Source organism: Vicia villosa, linkage group LG1 (genome assembly GCF_029867415.1).
Source record: "Vicia villosa cultivar HV-30 ecotype Madison, WI linkage group LG1, Vvil1.0, whole genome shotgun sequence".
Lineage (NCBI taxonomy): Eukaryota > Viridiplantae > Streptophyta > Magnoliopsida > Fabales > Fabaceae > Vicia > Vicia villosa.
The window spans coordinates 234,887,008-234,907,657 of record NC_081180.1 but is presented as its reverse complement, the minus strand read 5'-3'; the positions used below and the strand labels follow the sequence as shown (position 1 = coordinate 234,907,657).

Here is a 20,650-nt window from a genome sequence, read left to right as displayed (position 1 = left end):
ACTAGGCGCGACATACTCGAAAACACACTTTTTACCGAAACAACGCGACGATCCTTAAAATTCTGGGAATTTTCCGTGCATAATTGGCCTTCGGTCCGAAAATATGAAATCTTGGTAATGATGGTACGGAGCACCAGTTAAACTTTCGAGTGAATCCGATGAGCGGATTAGGAGATACGAATTTTCCGAGGTCCGAAACCCTACATTCAGCATTCCAAATATGACTTGCGAATTTTCTCGTATTTCCACTATTTAAACCATTTTTTACGCCTTTCTTCTTAAACCCATGAAAACTCTTTATTATTTTTCTTCAATTTTTGAATGACGAAATAAACGTCATTAATAACTTACAGCTCAAATAAAGAGGTCAAATTTTGGGGTGCAACAGCCTTCTTGAAATCTGTGGATAGCAAGGCTTGGAGAGCTGTGAACAAAGGATGGGAACATCCTGTGAAGAAAGGGAAAGATTGAACAAATGTGTTAATACCTGAAGAAGAATGGAGCAAGGAGGAGGAAGAGTTGGCTCTGGGCAACTCTAAGGCTTTAAATGTATTGTTCAATGGAATAAATAAGAATATATTCAGACTTGTGCATCATTGTGAACTGGCCAAAGAGGTTTGGGATACTCTCAAAACAACTCATGAAGGTACTTCTAAGGTGAAGATGTCTAGACTTCAGATGTTAACTACTAAGTTTGAGAACCTAAGGATGAAAGAGGATGAGACCATCCATGATTTCAACATGAATATTCTTGAGATTGCCAATACCTTGGAGCTTTAGGAGAGAAAATGTCTGAAGAAAAGCTGGTGAGAAAGATCCTCAGATCATTGCCGAAGAGATTTGCTATGAAGGTTAATGCTATAGAAGAGGCTCAGGATATCAGAAACACGAAGGTAGATGAACTCATTGGTTCCCTCCAAACATTTGAGATGGGTATGTGTGACAATGTTGAAAAGAAGAACAAGAGCATATCTTTTGTCTCAAACACTGAAGAGGAATTAGAAGAAAGCAATGGTGGAAGTGAGGAAAGTATATCAAAAGCCATAACTATGCTTGGAAGACAATTCAACAAATTTATAAAAAGAATAGATCATATGTCCAGACCAAATTTCAAGAACATTCCCTCTAACAACAACAGGACTTATGATTCTAGCAGAAGATCCAAATCTGAAGAAAAGTACAACCAAGGCAAAGGGATTTAATGTCATGGATGTGAAGGCTTTGTACACATTAAAGCTGAATGTCCCACTTACCTCAAGAAGTAAAAGAAAGGGCTATATGTCACCTAGTCTGATGGAGACTCTGAGAGTGAGTCTGAAGAAGAATCTGCAAAACATGTCACTGCACTAACTAGTGTATATGTATCTGATGATGATTCAAGTGAAGATGAGCTAACCTTTGATAAACTGGCAGCATCATATAAAAAGTTATGTGTCAGGAGTGCAGAAGTGTGCCAACAAGGGGAAAAGCAAAAGAAACTCATAAAGGAGTTGAAAGCTGAGAAGAAAGAGCATATTGCAACCATATACTCACTCAATAGTGAAGTCAACCTGCTGAACTCCAAACTTGACCAGATGACCAAATCTCTCAGGATGTTGAATATTGGAACTGACACATTAGAAGAAATTCTAGAAGTGGGACAGAAAGCTGGAGACATGTCTGAAATAGGATTTGTGGGAAAATCAGAATCCATCTTAGGGTTCAAGAGGTCAAAGCCTGAAGCTCACATGTCAAACCCGGTGTCAAGACCAATGTCACAACATCATGAAAACAGGGGGATAAACTAGACAAAGAGGAAACTTCAAAGATGGAGATGTCACTATTGTGGAAGATTTGGACACATAAAACCATTTTGTTTCAGACTGTATGGTTATCCTAGTCAGACACTTCAGGTCAAACCTAAACAGAATGTTCCTATCAAGCAACAACAATGGGATGCTAAAGCTACTGCCTTAATAGCCCACACTTCTCTAAGGGTGTCAGCCAAAGAAGACTGGTACTTTGATAGTGGTTGCTCAAAGCACATGATTGGAATAAAGAACCTATTAGTAGATATCAAACCTCATTCCACTAGCTATGTGACCTTTGGTGATGAAGTTAAAGGAGAGATCAAAGGAGTTGGAAAACTAGAATGTCCTGGAGTTCCAAAACTGGACAATGTTCTGCTGGTAAAAGGACTGACTGCAAATCTTATCAGCATCAGTCAACTATGTGATCAAGGCTTCAATGTCACATTTACTAAAGATGAATGTGTGTCACAACTGGATGAGGAAGTCATGAAGGGATTCAGATATAAAGACAACTTCTACTTGTGGGAGCCTAAAACCCATAATTATTCCTCTATATGCTCTATGGAAAAAGAAGAAAAAGAGGTTAAACTGTGGCATCAAAAACTTGGACATCTACATCTAAGAGGGATGAAGAAGATCATATCCAAGGAGGCTGTGAGAGGAATCCCAAAGCTGAAAATTGATGAAGGAAAAATATGTGGTGAATGTCAGGTTGGCAAGCAAACCAAGATGTCACACCCAAAGATTAGACATCTTACCACTTCCAAAATTCTAGAACTGTTGCACATGGATGTTATGGGACCAATGCAGGTAGAGAGTCTTGGTGGAAAGAAGTATGCTTATGTGGTGGTTGATGACTACTCTAGATACACCTGGATAAGCTTCATAAGAGAAAAATCAAATGTGTTTGATGTGTTCAAAGACCTATGTACAAGACTTCAAAGAGAGAAGGAAAGTGGTGTGGTCAGAATCAGGAGTGATCATGGGAAGGTGTTTGAAAATTCCAAATTTGCTGAATTATGCTCTTCTGAAGGAATCCGTCATGAATTTTCTTCACCTATCACTCCTCAGCAAAATGGAGTAGTGGAAAGGAAAAACAGGACTATTCAAGAATCTGGTAGAGCTATGATCCATGCAAATAAGCTACCTATATACTTTTGGGCTGAAGCAATGAATACAACTTGCTATGTTCATAACAGAGTCACATTGAGAAAGGAAATTTCTTCCACTCTGTATGAAATATGGAAAGGAAGGAAACCTACTGTAAAGTACTTTCATGTATTTGGAAGCAAGTGCTACATTTTTACAGATTGTGAACAAAGAAGGAAAATGGATCCCAAAAGTGATGAAGGTATATTCCTGGGATACTCTACAAACAGTAGAGCATATAGAGTATTCAACTCCAGAACACAAGTCTTGATGGAATCCATCAATGTTATTATTGATGACCAGCATGAAGACTCCAATGTCACAGAGGATGTTGGAACATTCTTTGAAACTCAAGCTGAAGGATCAGTCAAAATTGAAGATCTCAATGATACTCCTCCATAATCTGAGTCAGAAGCACCCAACAAAGGAACTTCTATTAGAATTCAAAAAGATCATCCCAAAGAGCTTATCATAGGAGATCCCAGCAGTGGTATAATTACTAGATCTAGAGAGATTATATCAAACTCATGCTTTGTATCCAAAATAGAACCAAAAATTGTGAAGGAAGCTCTGACTGATGAGTTTTAGATCAATGCCATGCAAGATGAATTGGAACAGTTCAAAAGAAATAAAGTATGGGAATTGGTCCCAAGACCTGAAGGAACAAACATTATTGGTACCAAGTAGATATACAAGAACAAGTCTGATGAAAAGGGAGTTATAACTAGAAATAAAGTAAGGCTGGTGGCTCAAGGTTATACTCAAGTTGAAGGGGTTGATTTTGATGAAACTTTTGCACCTGTTGCAATACTAGAGTCAATAATATTGCTGTTAAGAGTAGCCTGCATCTTGAAGTTCAAATTATTCCATATGGATGTAAAAAGTGCCTTCTTGAATGGATACTTGAATGAGGAAGTATATGTGGATAAACCTAAAGGGTTTGCTGATTCTAACCTTCCAAACCATGTATACAAGTTAAGAAAGGCCCTCTATGAATTAAAACAAACTCCTAGAGCTTGGTCTGAAAGATTGACTGAGTTTCTGACTATAAATGGCTACAGGAAAGGAGGGATAGACAAAACCCTCTTTGTGAAGGATGAAGGTGGAAAAATCATGATAGCTCAGATATATGTGGATGATATAGTTTTTGGTGGGATGTTAGATAGGATGGTTAAAAAATTTGTCAATCAAATGCAATCTGAGTTTGAGATGAGTCTTGTTGGAGAATTGACATATTTTCTTGGGCTGCAAGTTAAACAAATGGAAGACTCCATTTTCCTCTCTCAAAGCAAATATGCCAAGAATATTGTCAAAAAGTTTGTAATGGATAATGCTAGTCACAAAAGAACACCTGCACCTACTCATCTAAAGTTATCTAAAGATGAATGTGGTACTAGTGTTGACCAAAGTCTGTATAGGAGTATGATAGGGAGCCTGCTGTATCTAACAGCTAGCAGACCTGATATTGCTTTTGCAGTTGGAGTGTGTGCTAGATATTAAGCAGAACCCAAAGTGAGTCACATAAATCAAGTCAAAAGGATTCTCAAATATGTGAATGGGACTTGTGATTATGGTATGCTATATTCTCATGGGTGTGAACCTATCTTATCTGGGTATTTTGATGTTGATTGGGTTGGAAGTGCTGATGACAGAAAAAGCACATCTGGAGGATGTTTCTTCTTAGGGAACAATCTCATATCATGGTTCAGCAAGAAGCAAAATTGCGTCTCATTATCTACTACTGAAGCTGTACATAGCAGCTGGTAGCAGCTGTTCCCAACTGGTTTGGGTGAAGCAAATGTTAACTGAATACAATGTCATACAAAATGTCATGACATTATACTGTGACAATCTTAGTGCCATCAACATATCCAAGAATCCTATCCAGCATAGTAGAACCAAGCATATTGATATTAGACATCACCTTATAAGGGAACTTGTAGAAGATAAAGTGATTTGCTTATAACATGTGTCCACTGAATTGCAACTATTTGACATTCTCACAAAGGCTCTTGATGCTACTAAATTTGAAAACTTGAGGGGCAAGTTAGGAATATGTCTCTATGAGGAATTATAACAATTAAAGTTATAAGGGAATAATTATTTGGACAATTTAAATGACTCATACTTGAAGTGGCTGCTGATTAGGAAAGACCTTAAGTTCCCTCCTCTCTTGTAATCATATCAAACTCACCTCTTCACACACTATCACTATCAAGAACCTACTAAATTGTTTCATCTTCCTCACTCTCAACGAACAAAATCTGCATTTCTCTCAAAGCTCTCAAAAATGTCTCAATCTTCAGAATCTTCCTCTCCCAAGAAGATGTCCCCCATCGCTGCTCTTGAATCTGTTCCAAGAACAGAACCTGCCTACCCTAATCAAGTTCTTGATGTTGCTCCATTGAGGATGGTGACTGAAGAAAATCTTGCTATGAAGAAGACTCGCACCCCCCATGCAAGAAGACCAAAAGAAACTATTCATGGTAAGGTCTCTAACCCTTCATCTTCTACTCCTCATGAAGACTTGACTAAGGAAGGATCAGAGTATGTCCACAATGCCATTGTTAAAATTATTACTAGGATCTTGGATAAAAACATCAGGTTCCTGGGATATCAGTCCCTCTGCAATCTGTGATTTCTGAACGCCCTCAGAACCCTGAACCCAATGTTGGACCTAGGGAAGATATCATAGGGAAGTCTACTAATGATGATGATGATGATGTCCACATGTCTAGTGGTGATGCCCATATGGCTGATGATAACGTACACACTCTTGATGGTGATGTACAAATGGCTGAGGAGGAAGAGCATGATGATGAAGCTCAACAAGATGATGATAATACTGATGTTACTCAGAATGTTAATGACAATACTGAGGCTGAACCTGAAGCTGTTGTAGGTACAAAAGTTGTTGATCTTGATGATATGTTTAATAGTAATCTGGTTGCTAATGTGAACGCTAGCATAGAAAAACATCTCATGACAAGGAAAGGGAAGAAGGCTATTGATCAAAGTCCTCCTAAGAGGAAGGTTGTTCTTAAAAGCACCTCTACTGGCCCTATCAAGAGGAAAGCAATTCCAAAAATTACTTCTACATGCCCCATTAAGAGTAAAGTTGTATCTAAAATTGCTTCTGTTGGTCCCACCAAATCTTGGAGCAAGGTTGTCCCCAAGAAAAGGAAGTCTAAAGTCATTACTGACTCTAACCCAGATGTTGATGTTGATGTCCAAGACATTCCTCTAAGGAAGAAGCCAACAACTAGCAAGCTTGCTGCTAGTGTGCCTGAGGTACCTATTGATAATATCTCCTTTCATTATTCTTCTAGTGTCAACAAGTGGAAATATGTCTACCAGAACATGTTGGCCTTGGAAAGGGAGTTGGCTCAGAATGCTCTTGAGAGTAAGGAAATCATGGACCTGATACATGAAGCTGGGCTAAAGAAGACTGTTACCCATTTCTCTAAGTGCTATGAAATGCTGGTGAATGAGTTCATTGTGAATCTATCAGTGTAGCAACCTGCCTAAAAATTTCAGCTTTCGAGTCGCCACCTATTCTGAAGGGCGAATAGGAAACCCTACGCAGATAAGAGATTGAGGGTAAGTTATTATAATCAGGCTAAGGGAAGGTGTTAGGCACCCTCAGCCCTTTCCTAAAGGCTAATGTTCAAAGATTAGGGTTGCATGGCAGGGTTTGTAAAGAAATGTGGCAAACAAAATTATAATGACATGATTGAGATTTTGAAGAGGGGGACTCGCCTTGTTGCCAAGTGCCTACGTACCTCCTTAGGGAGGATCAGAGTCTACGTAGTTCGGGGAGGGTTGTACGCCCCTTAGAGTTGAATTTGTTTAGATGTGTTTTTTTTAGAGGCTTTTTGGCTAGCCTATCGCAGTTTTATTCGTTTCGTAGTTTTGAATGGATTTTAGAATTATTAGGGTTTGGGGCGTACAACCCTGATTTGGCACAATTAACCGCGATGATCAATAGGTTTGATCACCATAGTTAAAAGATTAAGGATTTGCATTGTTACCAATTCAAATCGATTAATTCGATTATCACTAATAACAACTTATTTGTATTTTACTTATTTATTAATTTTATTTTTTTATATTGTTACCTCTCATAATCGATTAACACGACTACAAATAATAACAAATTAAATTAAATAATAAGGCAAGATTAATCACCACAATCAATAAGATGATTGCAGCCATTTAATCGAATTTAGTTGGATTTTATTTTAATTAAAATGGTATTTTAATTAAAATTATTGTTAACCACAGCGATTAATCGATTTAATCGGCGCGAATAACAAATTAGAAATTTTAATATAATTATCATGTATTTATTTTATTAAAAAAAATATAATTAATATATATTAAAATTAGTATTTTAATTAAAAGAAAACAAAATAATTAAAAGAAAATAGGTTTTATTGAGATTATGATTCAATGTGATATTCATGAGGGCTCATGTTATAGGCATCAAGTACCAGGTGCGCCGGATCCATGTGGCTAGTGATTCTAAGGCTCAGATCTATAGGACCATGGTAAGGCTGGTGGCACGCAGAGCATGGGATCAAGAATACATATTTAGATAAAAATAGTTGAAAGGGCCAGGGATCGAACCCTGGACCCTTGGGACAAATACGCGCGCACTCACCATCTCAACCAACACACAATTCTGTTAGAGGGATGCGCGCCGTTCAACATATGCAAAACATAACAACACCCACTAAAACGCGCGCGCGATTTGAAATTGTCCAACCAGAATGGGACACGCATTCGTCTTCCCCAAGAAGACAAAAGAACCTGCACTTTTAACCACCAATTTGCTAGGAATTTTCCGTAGCAACTGCAAACTACAAAAATAGCGAATAGCTCGTATGGGCAAATAAATATGGCGCGACCCTATCATTCTACTCGTCCCAACCACGCGAACTTAACCATGCTCCTATTTCCTTCTAATTTTACTTCTATTGAAAAACCCCAATCTAAAACCCTAAAAGCTTAAACGGTCATCAATGGCAAAGTACGATTGGAACACACAAACTTCATATAAACAATCCAGAAACAATCAGGGCATTAAGAACAAACAGAATACACGATCAAAACACCATGGGAATGCCTATATTACGCTAATCGAATCAAAATTCAGAGCGACTTACCTGGGCTTGTTTGGAGAAATTCTGGGGGTGTTGACGAAGTATGACGATCCAGACACGTTCCAAATGATCCAAGGAAGCTTTTGCAACCTTTAGTTCTTGTTGAAAGCTCCTAATTTGCCAAAACCGAATTCAAGTTTTTGGGTGATTTTCTTGGTTCTTGCAAGTGCCTCCTCTCTCCGAATTTCGTCCCCTAACCCTATGGCTTGTGTTTGGTACTTATAGGAGAACAAAATTAGGTTAACAAATAGTGCCCAAAGTCTTTGAATCCACTCTTGCCATATTTGAATATTTGATTTCTTTCTTGAATGGCAAGCTTCTTATTTTGGCCAATATTGTATCAAATCTTTCCAATCCATGTATGCACGAAATTAGACATATTTGAGACATTAATTGTAATTGGAAATACTTAAAGATCTATTTTCTTACAAAATATTTGATTTCCATGTTAATTAAATCATTAAAATGAAATAAAAAACATATTAAATTAAATATAATGTTAAAATTTCGTGGGAAATACATTTAGGTATGCTAAAGTCTCATGGACCAAGAGTGTAACAAGAAACCATGAGCCCATATGCGAATTTTCTCCATCTGAACCTCTTTTTTTCATTTTTGACCCTCACAAATTCACCAACTTTGATCAAGCATATCTCCTTCAATTTTTGAGCTATGAGGGAGTTCTAATACTCTTTAGAAACCTCAAGAGGTCCTTTACAAGCCACTTTGGAACATATTTTTCATTTGAAGCTTTTATCTTGATCATACTCTCTTTGGGAAAAAACTGCTTTTGAAGGATGCCTGAAAATGACCTGTAATCTTTTGCCTTGTATCTCTTAAATGAAGCATTTCTAGCCCTGGCTTGTGAGACACAAAGTTGTAGAGAATCCAATTTCCTTCAAAATAGGCTTTGAGTGGGGAATTTCTGATGTTCCATGTGAAAGTTATGCCCAGTCAAAGTTGGGTTGACTTTCTCCTAAGAAACCCTAATTTGAACCTTTTTGTATTTGTTCATCTCTGAGTTTCTATTAATGGAATCATGATCAATTCTTGATCAAATGATGGTTATGCACCCCATACTTGATGTTTGCCCAATGATTATGGTTTGAATCATGCCTTGATTATGATTGACCTTTCAGTTTGAATCAGTTGACTGTGAATTATCTGGATCATTTGAATGAGCCATGTCTTTGAGATTTGGACTTGCCTTTGTTATGAGAGAAGTGTGGGAGGTAAATTTTGGGGTATGACAGCTGCCCCTATTTAATTACCTTGGATTGGGTGACAAGAGGGTGTGTAGACCTCGCGTCGTTCCGATCGAAGAGTTATTAAATACTGGAAGGCCCCTAAATTTGCCTTGAGCTTGAGTATGGATGAAGCGAAATGTCCTGCTAAAGCCTGAGTCTTACATAGCGAGGACCTCTGTTGGTTGTGTAATCGGCTTGCTATGGCCAGCAAGCCTCCGTAGTTTGTGGACCCCTCACTTACCATAGTGCTGGTAAGCTACTCGCATTTTGTGAACCTCTCACTTACCATAGTGCTGGTAAGCTACTCGCAGTTTGTGAACTTCTCACTTACCATAGTGCTGGTAAGCTACTCGCAGTTTGTGAACTTCTCACTTACCATAGTGCTGGTGAGCTACTCGCAGTTTGTGAACTTCTCACTTACCATAGTGCTGGTAAGCTACTCGCAGTTTGTGAACTTCTCACTTACCATAGTGCTGGTAAGCTACTCGCAGTTTGTGAACTTCTCACTTACCATAGTGCTGGTGAGCTACTCGCAGTTTGTGAACCCCTACTTACCATAGTTCTGGTAAGTTTTCGCAGTTTGTGAACCCCTCACTTACTATAGTTCTAGTAAGTTTTCGCAGTTTGTGGATCCCTACTTACCATAGTTCTGGTAAGTTTTCGCAGTTTGTGGATCCCTACTTACCATAGTTCTGGTAAGTTTTCGCAGTTTGGACCCCAATAGGATTGCTTGCTATAGTTCTAGCAAGTTCACCTGCACCAACAGGGTTATCTGCAAGTGTTGTTGCAGAATTTACCTGTGTAGAATTTTGTTCTCTTCTTTTTTGTAAATGCGTATGCATCATGTTTATGCGTCATGCGCATGCCCCTGTTGTTTGTATAATGCGTATGTGTGAATGCTTACACATGTATATGTTGTATGTATATTGATGAATATATGCACTAATGTATATATGATAATCCTGACACCTATCACTCATCTCCTTATCACCCATTGCCTTTTTCTTTTTGAATTGTTTGTGACTTCTGGCTCAGTCTGATTAATCCATTGATACCATCCTTTGTAATGATATTCTGCTAGATTTAAGTGATCGCATCGCGGGGCGTTTGTAGCCTTCCGGAGTTTTCATAGTCTTATTCTATTGCTTTTGTGTTGAAAGTTTGTAAGTTTCTCATGTTAAATCCATGTTAAAAGTTTATAAAAATAAATTATCCTTTGCAAATGGTATTGAAATTAGAAATGAAGTGTAGTATGCAAAAAAGGAAATTTATTGATATTGCCTTGAATTGGCGAATGTACAGAAATGCGAAGAAAGAAAATGACAAATAGAAATGATATTAATACTGCCGTTGCTTTTTGTTATCGAGGGCCCCAATAATCCTTCGACTTCAGAAATAGGTGATTACACGATACCCTATCCTTCGTAGTTTGCCTTCGGCTTATGTCCGGTAATCCTGCTTTTGCTAGGCATAGTACTTCTTGACCGCGTCCGAGTTGATTGGGTGCGGTAGCTCATTCCCATCCATTGTAGTGAGGACTAATGCCCCTCCTGAGAACACCGTTTTTACAATGTATGGACCTTCATAGTTTGGTGTCCATTTTCCACGAGCGTCGAGTCGAGGTAGCAGTATCTTCTTGAGGACAATGTCACCTTCTTTGTAGGTTCGAGGTCGGACCTTCTTATCGAACGCTTTTTTCATTCTCTTCTGATAGAGTTGTCCATGACACAAGGCTGTCAGTCGCTTTTCTTCAATGAGATTAAGCTGATCAAAACGAGTTTTTACCCATTCCGATTCTTCTAACTTTGTGTCAGCTATGACTCTTAGTGACGGGATCTCCACTTCGATTGGGAGGACAGCTTCCATACCGTAGACTAGGGAGAAGGGGGTTGCCCCTGTAGACGTACGCACCGAGGTTCTATAACCGTGTAAGGCGAATGGGAGCATTTCGTGCCAATCCTTGTATGTTTTCACCATCTTTTGTATTATCTTTTTGATATTTTTGTTTGCAGCTTCGACAGCGCCGTTCATTTTAGGCCTTATGGTGAAGAATTGTGGTGTTCGATCTTGAACTCCTCGCACAGCTCCCTCATCATGTTATTGTTCAGATTCGACCCATTATCGGTGATAATCCTGCTTGGAACCCCATACCGACATATGATATTATGCTTGATGAACCGAGTGACTACTTGTCTCGTCACGTTGGTGTAAGAGGCAGCTTCGACCCATTTGGTGAAGTAGTCTATGGCAACCAATATAAATCGGTGTCCATTCAAAGCTTTAGGTTCTATCATCCCTATCATGTCGATTCCCCACATGGCAAATGGCCATGGTGAACTCAGAACGTTCAACGGGTTTGGTGGTACGTGCACCTTGTCAGCGTAGATTTGGCACTTGTGACAGGTCCTTGCATATTGGAAACAGTCGGCCTCCATTGTCAACCAGTAATACCCTGCTCGCAGTATCTTTCTAGCCATTGAGTGTCCGTTTGCATGGGTCCCAAAGGTTCCTTCATGTACCTCCCTGATAATCTCCTTGGCCTCGTTTTTATCTACACATCTCAACAACACTGAGTCATAGTTCCTTTTGTATAAGATGCTTCCGCTTAAGAAGAACTTGGATGCAAGTCTTCTCAGTGTCTTTTTATCAATTGTTGAGGCATTCTCCGGGTATTCTTGTTTTTCCAGGTACTTTTTAATGTCGTGGTACCATGGTTTGTTGTCAGACTGCTCCTCAATCGTGAGACAATAGGCAGGCTCGTCGAAGTGTCTAACAGTTATCCGTGGTTCATGGTTTGGCCAGGTCACCTTGAACATAGAGGAGAGCGTTGCTAGTGCGTCGGCTATTTGATTTTCTTCCCTCGGGATATGAGTAAAAGTGATAGTATCAAATTCAGCTGTCAACTCCAGTATAAGGTCTCGGTATGGGATTAGTTTTGCATCTCGAGTGTCCCATTCTTTGTTGACTTGATGGATTACCAATGCTGAGTCTCCGTATACATCAAGGAGTTTGATCCTTAGGTCGATTGCAGCTTCTAACCCCAATATGCATGCTTCGTATTCTGCAATGTTGTTGGCGCAGTCGAAACATAGTCTTGCAGTGAAGGGTAAGTGCCGGTCATCGGGAGATGTCAATACTGCCCCTATGCCATGTCCTAGTGCATTTGAGGCACCGTCGAACATGAGTTTCCATACCAAACCTGGTTCGGGTCCCTCGTCGGGTCCTGGTATTTCATAGTCTCTTACTAGCATAATATCCTCATCGGGGAAGTCGAACTTCATAGATTGGTATTCCTCGAGGGGTTGGTGAGCAAGATGTTCTGCCAATACACTCCCTTTTATTGCTTTTTGAGTTACATACTGTATGTCGTATTCGGACAACAACATTTGCCACCTTGCAATTCTACCCGTGAGCGCCTGTTTTTCGAACACGTATTTTAAAGGATCCATTCTCGATATTAGCCATGTGGAATGATTCAGCATATATTGCCTTAGACGTTTGGAGGCCCATGCTAGGGCACAACATGTCTTTTCCAATGGTGAATACCGAGATTCGCAATCCGTGAATTTCTTACTGAGGTAGTAGATAGCGTGTTCTTTCCTGCCTGTTTCATCTTGTTGCCCCAGTACACACCCCATAGATCTTTCAAGTATTGTGAGGTACATGATCAGCGGTCTTCCGGGTACGGGAGGTAAAAGTATCGGTGGTTCTTGTAAGTAGTTCTTTATAGTTTCAAAGGCTACTTGACAATCGTCATTCCACTTGATAGGTTGATCCTTCCTGAGTAGTTTGAATATAGGCTCGCATGTAACTGTTAGATGTGAAATGAACCTTGAGATGTAGTTCAATCGGCCCAGGAAACCTCGCACCTCTTTTTCTGTTTTTGGAACGGGCATCGCTTGTATGGCTTTTACTTTATCAGGATCAACTTCTATACCTCGCTGGCTTACAATGAATCCCAACAGCTTTCCCGACCTTACACCAAACGTACACTTGTTCGGATTTAACCTTAGCTTGTACTTCTTTAAGCGCTCGAACAACTTATGTAGATTTGTAATATGCTCTTCTTCTGTGCCGGATTTGGCAATCATATCATCTACATATACTTCGACCTCTTTGTGAATCATATCATGGAATAGTGTGACCATGGCTCTTTGATATGTTGCCCCTGCATTTCTCAATCCAAAAGGCATTACTTTGTAACAGAAAGTGCCCCAAGATGTCATGAAGGTTGTTTTCTCCATATCTTCGGGCGCCATCTTGATCTGATTATACCCGGAGAAACCATCCATAAAAGAGAACACTGAAGCTTGTGCTGTATTGTCCACCAAGATATCTATATGTGGTAGTGGGAAATCATCTTTTGGACTTGCTTTATTTAGATCCCTGTAGTCTACACACATGCGTACCTTCCCATCTTTCTTAGGAACTGGCACTATGTTTGCTATCCATGGTGGGTAGTCAACTACAGCAAGAAACCCGACATCGAACTGTTTGAGCACTTCTTCCCTAATCTTACTATCCATATCTGGTCGAACCCTTCTGCGCTTTTGCCTGACCGGCGCACACCCTTCTTTGAGAGGTAACTTGTGTACCACGATGTCTGTATCCAACCCCGGCATGTCACGGTATGACCAAGCAAAAATCTCTGCATACTCGTGGAAGAGCTTGATTAGCGTTGTTTTTATACCCTCGGTTAATGTTGCCCTAATCTTGATATTCTTGGGTTCTTCATCTGTTCCCAAGTTTATGATTTCGATGGCCTCTTGTGGAGGGAGCATGCTTTTGGATTCCTTATCCACTAACCTTGACAACTCTTCCGGAAGTTCATCGTCTTCCTCATCCCCTTCTTCAGCCTGATTAGCGAGAGCCTCGAGTTTGTATAGAGTCTCAGCAGTATTATTATCGGTGGTGTCAGAAGGTGATCTGCACATGTTTTATGTTTTGTTTTCTTTTAGTATGCAGATGTGAATGTGCTTTGTTTGTGCAAGAAATTTATTTGTCATTTTCAGAAATGGAAAAGGAATAAATGCGAGAAAAGACAATGTTTTCAATACCAAAATGCAAAGACAATTTTATTAATAAACTTCGAACTTGAAAGTAAATGGGGCCCTTACAAACTAGCTCTATGCTTCGGGCGAGGCATGAGCGTTATTGTTTTTTCTTTATTTGAAAAGGGAAATAAAACACACAAAAGCAAATTACTTTGAAATGAAAACTATCTCCGGTATCTCCATGCTTGTCCAATTCTGAAGTTGTTCCCCTGGTCTGATTTCTCGAATGAAGTTGGACGTCCCTTCTCGAGAATCCTGGTTGGACACCATAGCCACATGTTCATACCCACCAGTCACAAAAGTTTGCATTATTGGGGGAAATTGTTGTTCCTCCTTTTTGATGCTTTTGAACTTGGTGGGTTGATACCCTAACCCCAGGCGATCTTTCTTCTCCAAAACCTCTGGCAGCTTGCCCCAGCCTTCAGTATCTGCATCCTGCAGATCTTTCCATGATGTTACCGCCCTTCTTATCTTCTCCACTGGTAGTGTGATAGCAGTTGCAATTTCTAGTGCTTGAAATGCGGTACCCAATGCTTCGTCTCCAGCCTCAATATATCTGTATGAATTTAGATTGCTGACAAATATATCTTCTTCTCCATTGATGGTTACTATAGAGTTCCCATTCACAAATTTTAATTTCTGATGGAGGGTAGAGGTAACTGCCCCAGCTGCGTGGATCCAAGGGCGTCCTAGTAGGCAGGTATAAGCTGGCTCAATTTCCATCACTTGGAAATTGATGCAGAAGGTATGAGGGCCAATTACAACGGGCAGATCCACTTCTCCTAACACCGGACTTTGTGATCCATCGAAAGCTTTTACCACCAGACGGCTTGGTCTGACTACCAGTCCTTCTAAGGCTATCTTGTCAAGTGTTGCTTTTGGCATCACATTTAAAGATGACCCTGTGTCAATCAAAACTCTAGCTAGATGAGCCTTCCCACATTGCATGGAGATATGCAAGGCTTTGTTGTGTGACTTTCCTTGTAGGGGTAGCTCATTGTCACTGAAACCTCGACATGCCCCAGCAGTTAGATTGGCCACCATCCCGTCAAATTGATTGACTGTGATGTCCTTAGTTACATGGGCAGCGTTTAGAATCTTCATCAGAGCATCTCGATGTTTCTCAGAGTGTATCAATAGTGATAAGAGCGATATCTTAGATGGTGTCTGTTGCAACTGATCTACCACTCTATAATCACTCTTCTTAATTAGAGCGAGAAACTCCTCAGCATCCTTGTTAGAAGTTTCTTTATCCTTAGGTTCAGACTCGTCACTTGGTCTCATGACTACTTGTTCTCCAGATTGCGTCAAGTTTTCACTAGACTTTGGTTGTACTTGCGCAGTTTTGAATATGCGCCCACTACGGGTCATGCCTCCAGGTCCAACGATGCTTGATACTGCAGTATTAGTATCGGTCTCATATTCCCATGGTACCGCTTTCATCTTGTCCAAAGGATATGGTCCTCTGATTGGGATGATCTTGGTACGCTCTTGCGTAGGTATCATCACTGGTGGTCTAGAGCATGGGATAATCAATGGTTTCCTTGCCCCTTGTGCAGGTATCATTAAAGGCTCGTTTCTTTCCACCATCGCCACATATTCTTCTTCAGGGTGTTCCTCCAGTTGGATCAATCCTTGATCCATGAGCCTTTGCAAAGTGTCTTTGAAAGCTTCGTTATGTTCTAGGATAAACCCCTTTATAAGAAGATACCTCTTAAGTGCATCTATGGGGGAGTTCCGTTGTTGAACAAACTCTTGCTCATTGACAACTTCTATTGCATTAACTGCGCCTTCATGGTGTGGCATCGGATTCGTCTTCACATTGGGTTTGTCAAAGGCGATTGCCCCTGATTCAATTAAATCCTGAACGATGTGGCTGAAGGCCCAACATTTCTCCAGGGTGTGTCCGGAAGAATTGGCGTGAAATTCGCACCTTTCATTTGGTTTGTAGTTGGGCATGAGCTTGCCTGGAGGAGGAGGTGGCAGTGGTCTAACCTCTACCAAAGATTCATTTACTAAATATTTCAGAATCTCTTTCTTGGAAGTAGGTAGCGGATCGAATCTCCTTGGTCCTCCCTGAAACCGGTTTTGTCGTGGTGGGTATGTCATAGGAGGTCTAGTTTCCTGATGGCCTACAGCATTAGTTTCTCCTTCCTTCTTTTTTGTGAAGTTGGGGGTAGGCCTCTTCGCCTGATAGGATCCAGGTGGTGCCCCTTGTATCTTTCCATTCTTGATCCCATTCTCAATCCTTTCACCGATGACTACCAAGTCTGAAAATCCTGATGACACGCTTCCAACCATCTTATCATAATATGGCCCTTGTAGTGTAGCCATAAACATATCTTCCAGTTCTTTTTCCAACAAGGGAGGTTGGACTCGGGAAGCTATCTCTCTCCACCTCTGAGCATACTCTTTAAATGATTCTTCCTTCTTTTGCGACAGATTTTGGAGTTGCATCCGATTGGGTGCCATGTCCAAATTGTACTTGTATTGCTTAAGGAAGGTATTGGCAAGGTCGGTCCAGCTTCGGATATTAGTCTTTTCCAGTTGCATGTACCAGTCCACCGATGCTCCACTTAAACTATCTTGGAAGAAGTGTATCATTAATTTCTGATCATGAGCATAAGCAGCCATCTTTCGCACATACATGCGCAAGTGGTTCCTTGGACATGTGAGTCCCTTGTATTTTTCAAAGTTCGGAACTTTGAATTTGTGTGGAATTGTTAGATCTGGAACCAAGCTCATTTCAAAAGTATCCACATCAAAAGCATCATACCCTTCTACAGCCTTCAGTCTCTCTTCCAGTGCCTTGATTTGTCCACTATCTTTGGAATCCTCTCCAGAATTAGCAGAGTTCAGCTTTGGTTGGAGACCTTGGTTTATGTCATTGGTATCCCCATATTGCATGTCCAGATAGTCCTCATCCCTAAGCGGATTGTTGATAGGGATGCGAACTGTGCGAGACGTCCCTTCTTTCTGAGCAGTAGGAATAAACCCTTCTCGAGAAGCCTCTCCCTCTTCATGGGTCGTAGTGACCTTTTTAGATGCGTGAGCATTTGTTTTGTGAGGGTCATGGCCTCGTACATACCCTAACAATGGGTTGCCATCCTGAGGTATCTCCTCATACTGATCCTGAACCTCCTTAGCCTTGTCTTGCTTATCTTTGAGGTCTTTCATGAAGCTCAGCATTTGGGCCATTCCTCCCTTGAGGTCTTCAACAGTACCTTTCAGCTGGGTCATTTCCTCACGAAGGGCGGCTTGGTTCTGTTCCAATTGTTCCATTGCCTTTTTCTTCTGAGATCTTGTCTGAATCAGCGGTTGAGTTGCAATGGTGTGACTGGAGATGAAGATAGTTTTTTTTTATGTTTTTGAAGAAATAAATATGATGTGCATGATATGCATGCTATGCTTATGCTATGTTCATGTCTTATCCACATTATTATAGTAAATATACATTCTTTTTTTTATTCTTTTTCTTCTTTTTTCTTTTTTTTTTTTGCATATATTTATTTGGTGAATATTATAGGAACAATAAGTAAATGCGAAAATAAACACACTTTATTAATTGAAAAGAAGTACCACTTCATTGTTGGTTTACAAAAAGGAAAGGGAAACTGAAATTAAAATACTCAAAATAAATTAAATTAAAAGTACTTAAAATAAAAACAACAAGGAAACAGCATAAAGCTAAGAACGCCTTTGGATGTCTTCTTGGAACTTGTCCACCATATCTCTACAAAGCTTCATGAACTCTTTGACTACTTCGGGAAGGATGATAGGAGATGATTCTGCTTTTGCCAAACTCTTTGGAATATCTTGAATTAAATCATTACACAAGAAGACTAGCTTATCATAATCATCGCGACATTTCTCATAGTCTTCAAGCATCTTAGGAACCATGCTCACATGCTCACTTGCCGTAGAAACAATTGTGTAGAGTCTTTTCCAATAGTCTCTTTCGTTCAAGGCTGCCTCGTGTATCTCTTTTTCTCTCATGAACACTTCCCGAAGTGATACCATAGCTTGAAATGCTCTTTCGTACTCACCAGTGCGCTGTAAAAGTTCTTCTTCCGTGGTTAATCTTCTTGCGTGCTCTTGTTGTCCAGCATTGAGGGCTTCTTGAAGATCATATTTGAGGTTCCTTATTTCACCCTCTTGATCTTTAGTCCTATCAGTTAATTCAAAGACTACAGCTTCTAGATTTTTCTCGGATTCCGCTTTGTCATGGGAAGCCTTCTCATAACGCCTTCTCCACCTTGCAATTTCCGCATTAGCTTGCTCCAACCTCTCATCATGAGCCTCTAAATTAAAATTAGCACTTAAATACCCTTCAGTTGCACGTTTCCTTTTACTCCTTTGTCTATCATTCTCTTCCTTCATTGCTTGAAGTTCTTGGTTCTTATCCTTAAGGTCGAAGCGTAGTTGGCTCCTTTCGTTGGTAAGTTGATGCAAATCAAGTTCTAACTTCTCTTTTTCTTTTCGGGACGCCTCTAGGGCAGCCTTGATCCCTTCTATCTCTTCGATGGATAGAGGAACAAGATCAGGAGAATCAGGCTTGTATGCGGGATCCACAACAAAAGGAAGCAAAATCTTCCCAACTCTTTCTTGAACCCATGCGGTGTAAGGTGCTTTTGCAATTGCATTCTTTGGCCCAAAATATTTTCTTTGAACCTGACTCCAAGCTTGAATTACTTTCTTCAGTGTTCTTGGTTCACCCTTCCCATTATCATGCAAGATCAATTTTTCTATTTGTTGTTTGGAAGGTTCACTATCCATAGAATGTCCTAATTGACGTAATGCTAAAACGGGGTTATAATTAATACAACCAAGAGTCCCTATTAATGGCACATTGTCGAAATCTCCGCATTTGTAAATGATCCTATCAGAATTTAATTTCTTTGCATACCATAGGATAGAATCCGCTTTAAGAGCCCTTAGCTTTTGAGCCCAATCATTTCTAGTCAATTCTTTGATAAGACCACTAGCTTTATAGAGATGCGAAGTCAACCAAGAATATAGCAAGTGGACACAACAAAATAGCATTCCTCTCTTCTTTTCGAACTTTGTATGGATAGCATAGTAAATATTAGCGAGGATAGTCGGAGTAGGATCTTTTCCGTGAACCTTAAAGGAAGTGAAAGCATGAATGGCAGCGAGATCTACATAATCAACATTTTTTGGCAATAAGACAACTCCAAAAATCAAAAGAGCTAATAAATGTCCACAAATGTCCCATTGTTTCTTTTGAGCATACATTAAAGCTTGATTTTCTAAGTAAGATCTCTTGATCCCATGCACATCTCCATCAGTTTAGTAGTTAGTCTTCAATTCCGCATCGGATACTCCCAAAGCCTTTGCTAAATCTGAAAAATCAACTTCTTTACCTACACCAGTATAGAATTCCTTTTTAATTTTTGAGAATCCCAACACAGCATCCATCTCTTCCAAAGTGGGAGCCAACTGGAAATCCTGAAAAGTGAAACATCTAAGCGGCGGATCATAGAATTGAACCAATGCGGTAATAGCTTCCTCTTGTACTTTCACCCTTAGCAAGTCCAAAATATTCCCATAGCGGATTACAAACCTATCCAAAGCACTTGATGGTAATTTTTCCTTGATTATTTTCAGCTTCTTGATATCCGGAGTGGAAACGGTAAGATGAACAATGGTCTTCTTGGTACTCATCCTTCCTACACATTCACCAAATAGAATATATTTTTACATTTATATTATATTTTCTTATTTACTATTTTTTGTGGATAAAACATGATGAAGATGCAAATGAGAGATGATGCATGCAAACACACAAAAAGGAAAAAAAACATAGCAACAAAAACATATATAACATAATATTTCAAGAAAACCAGGTTCATAGGTTCGACGTAGGGGGCTCTAGGGAGCCAACCTTTTTATGGGGGGTTCTAGAAGGTCTCATGGGGTCATTCGTAGCCTCCGAGACTCTTTGTCTCTTCGGATTTTAAAACGACTCATTTTATCCATGAGGTTCGAATTTTTGGGGTAGGTTCTCGGAGAGATCAGCCAAGTATCCAGTCCAGCCCTCAACAAAGTCAAGCCTCGTTTTGGACCTTTCCGAACACTCAACCCACTCCGAGTGGAGTTATCAGTGAGATTCGTAGGAGATTCGTACTCCCCTATTGATCTCAAAGTTAACTCCTACGCTTAGGGTTTAACACAACATAAAGACAGCGATGCATATAATAATTAAATATTTCAAGGCAGACAAA

General features: G+C 39.9%; 2 protein-coding genes across 2 annotated transcripts; both read left to right on the top strand.

Annotated features, from left to right (window-relative positions):
* The first annotated feature begins 4,052 nt into the window (after positions 1–4,052).
* LOC131596744 (uncharacterized mitochondrial protein AtMg00810-like) lies at positions 4,053–4,439 on the top strand. The gene has a single exon (XM_058869490.1). The coding sequence runs from the start codon at positions 4,053–4,055 to the stop codon at positions 4,437–4,439; it is 387 nt and encodes a 128-aa protein (XP_058725473.1).
* Positions 4,440–5,229: 790 nt separating this feature from the next.
* LOC131596739 (uncharacterized) lies at positions 5,230–6,455 on the top strand. The gene is made up of 2 exons (XM_058869483.1): positions 5,230–5,430; positions 5,544–6,455. The coding sequence occupies exons 1-2, from the start codon at positions 5,230–5,232 to the stop codon at positions 6,453–6,455; spliced, it is 1,113 nt and encodes a 370-aa protein (XP_058725466.1).
* Positions 6,456–20,650: the final 14,195 nt, after the last annotated feature.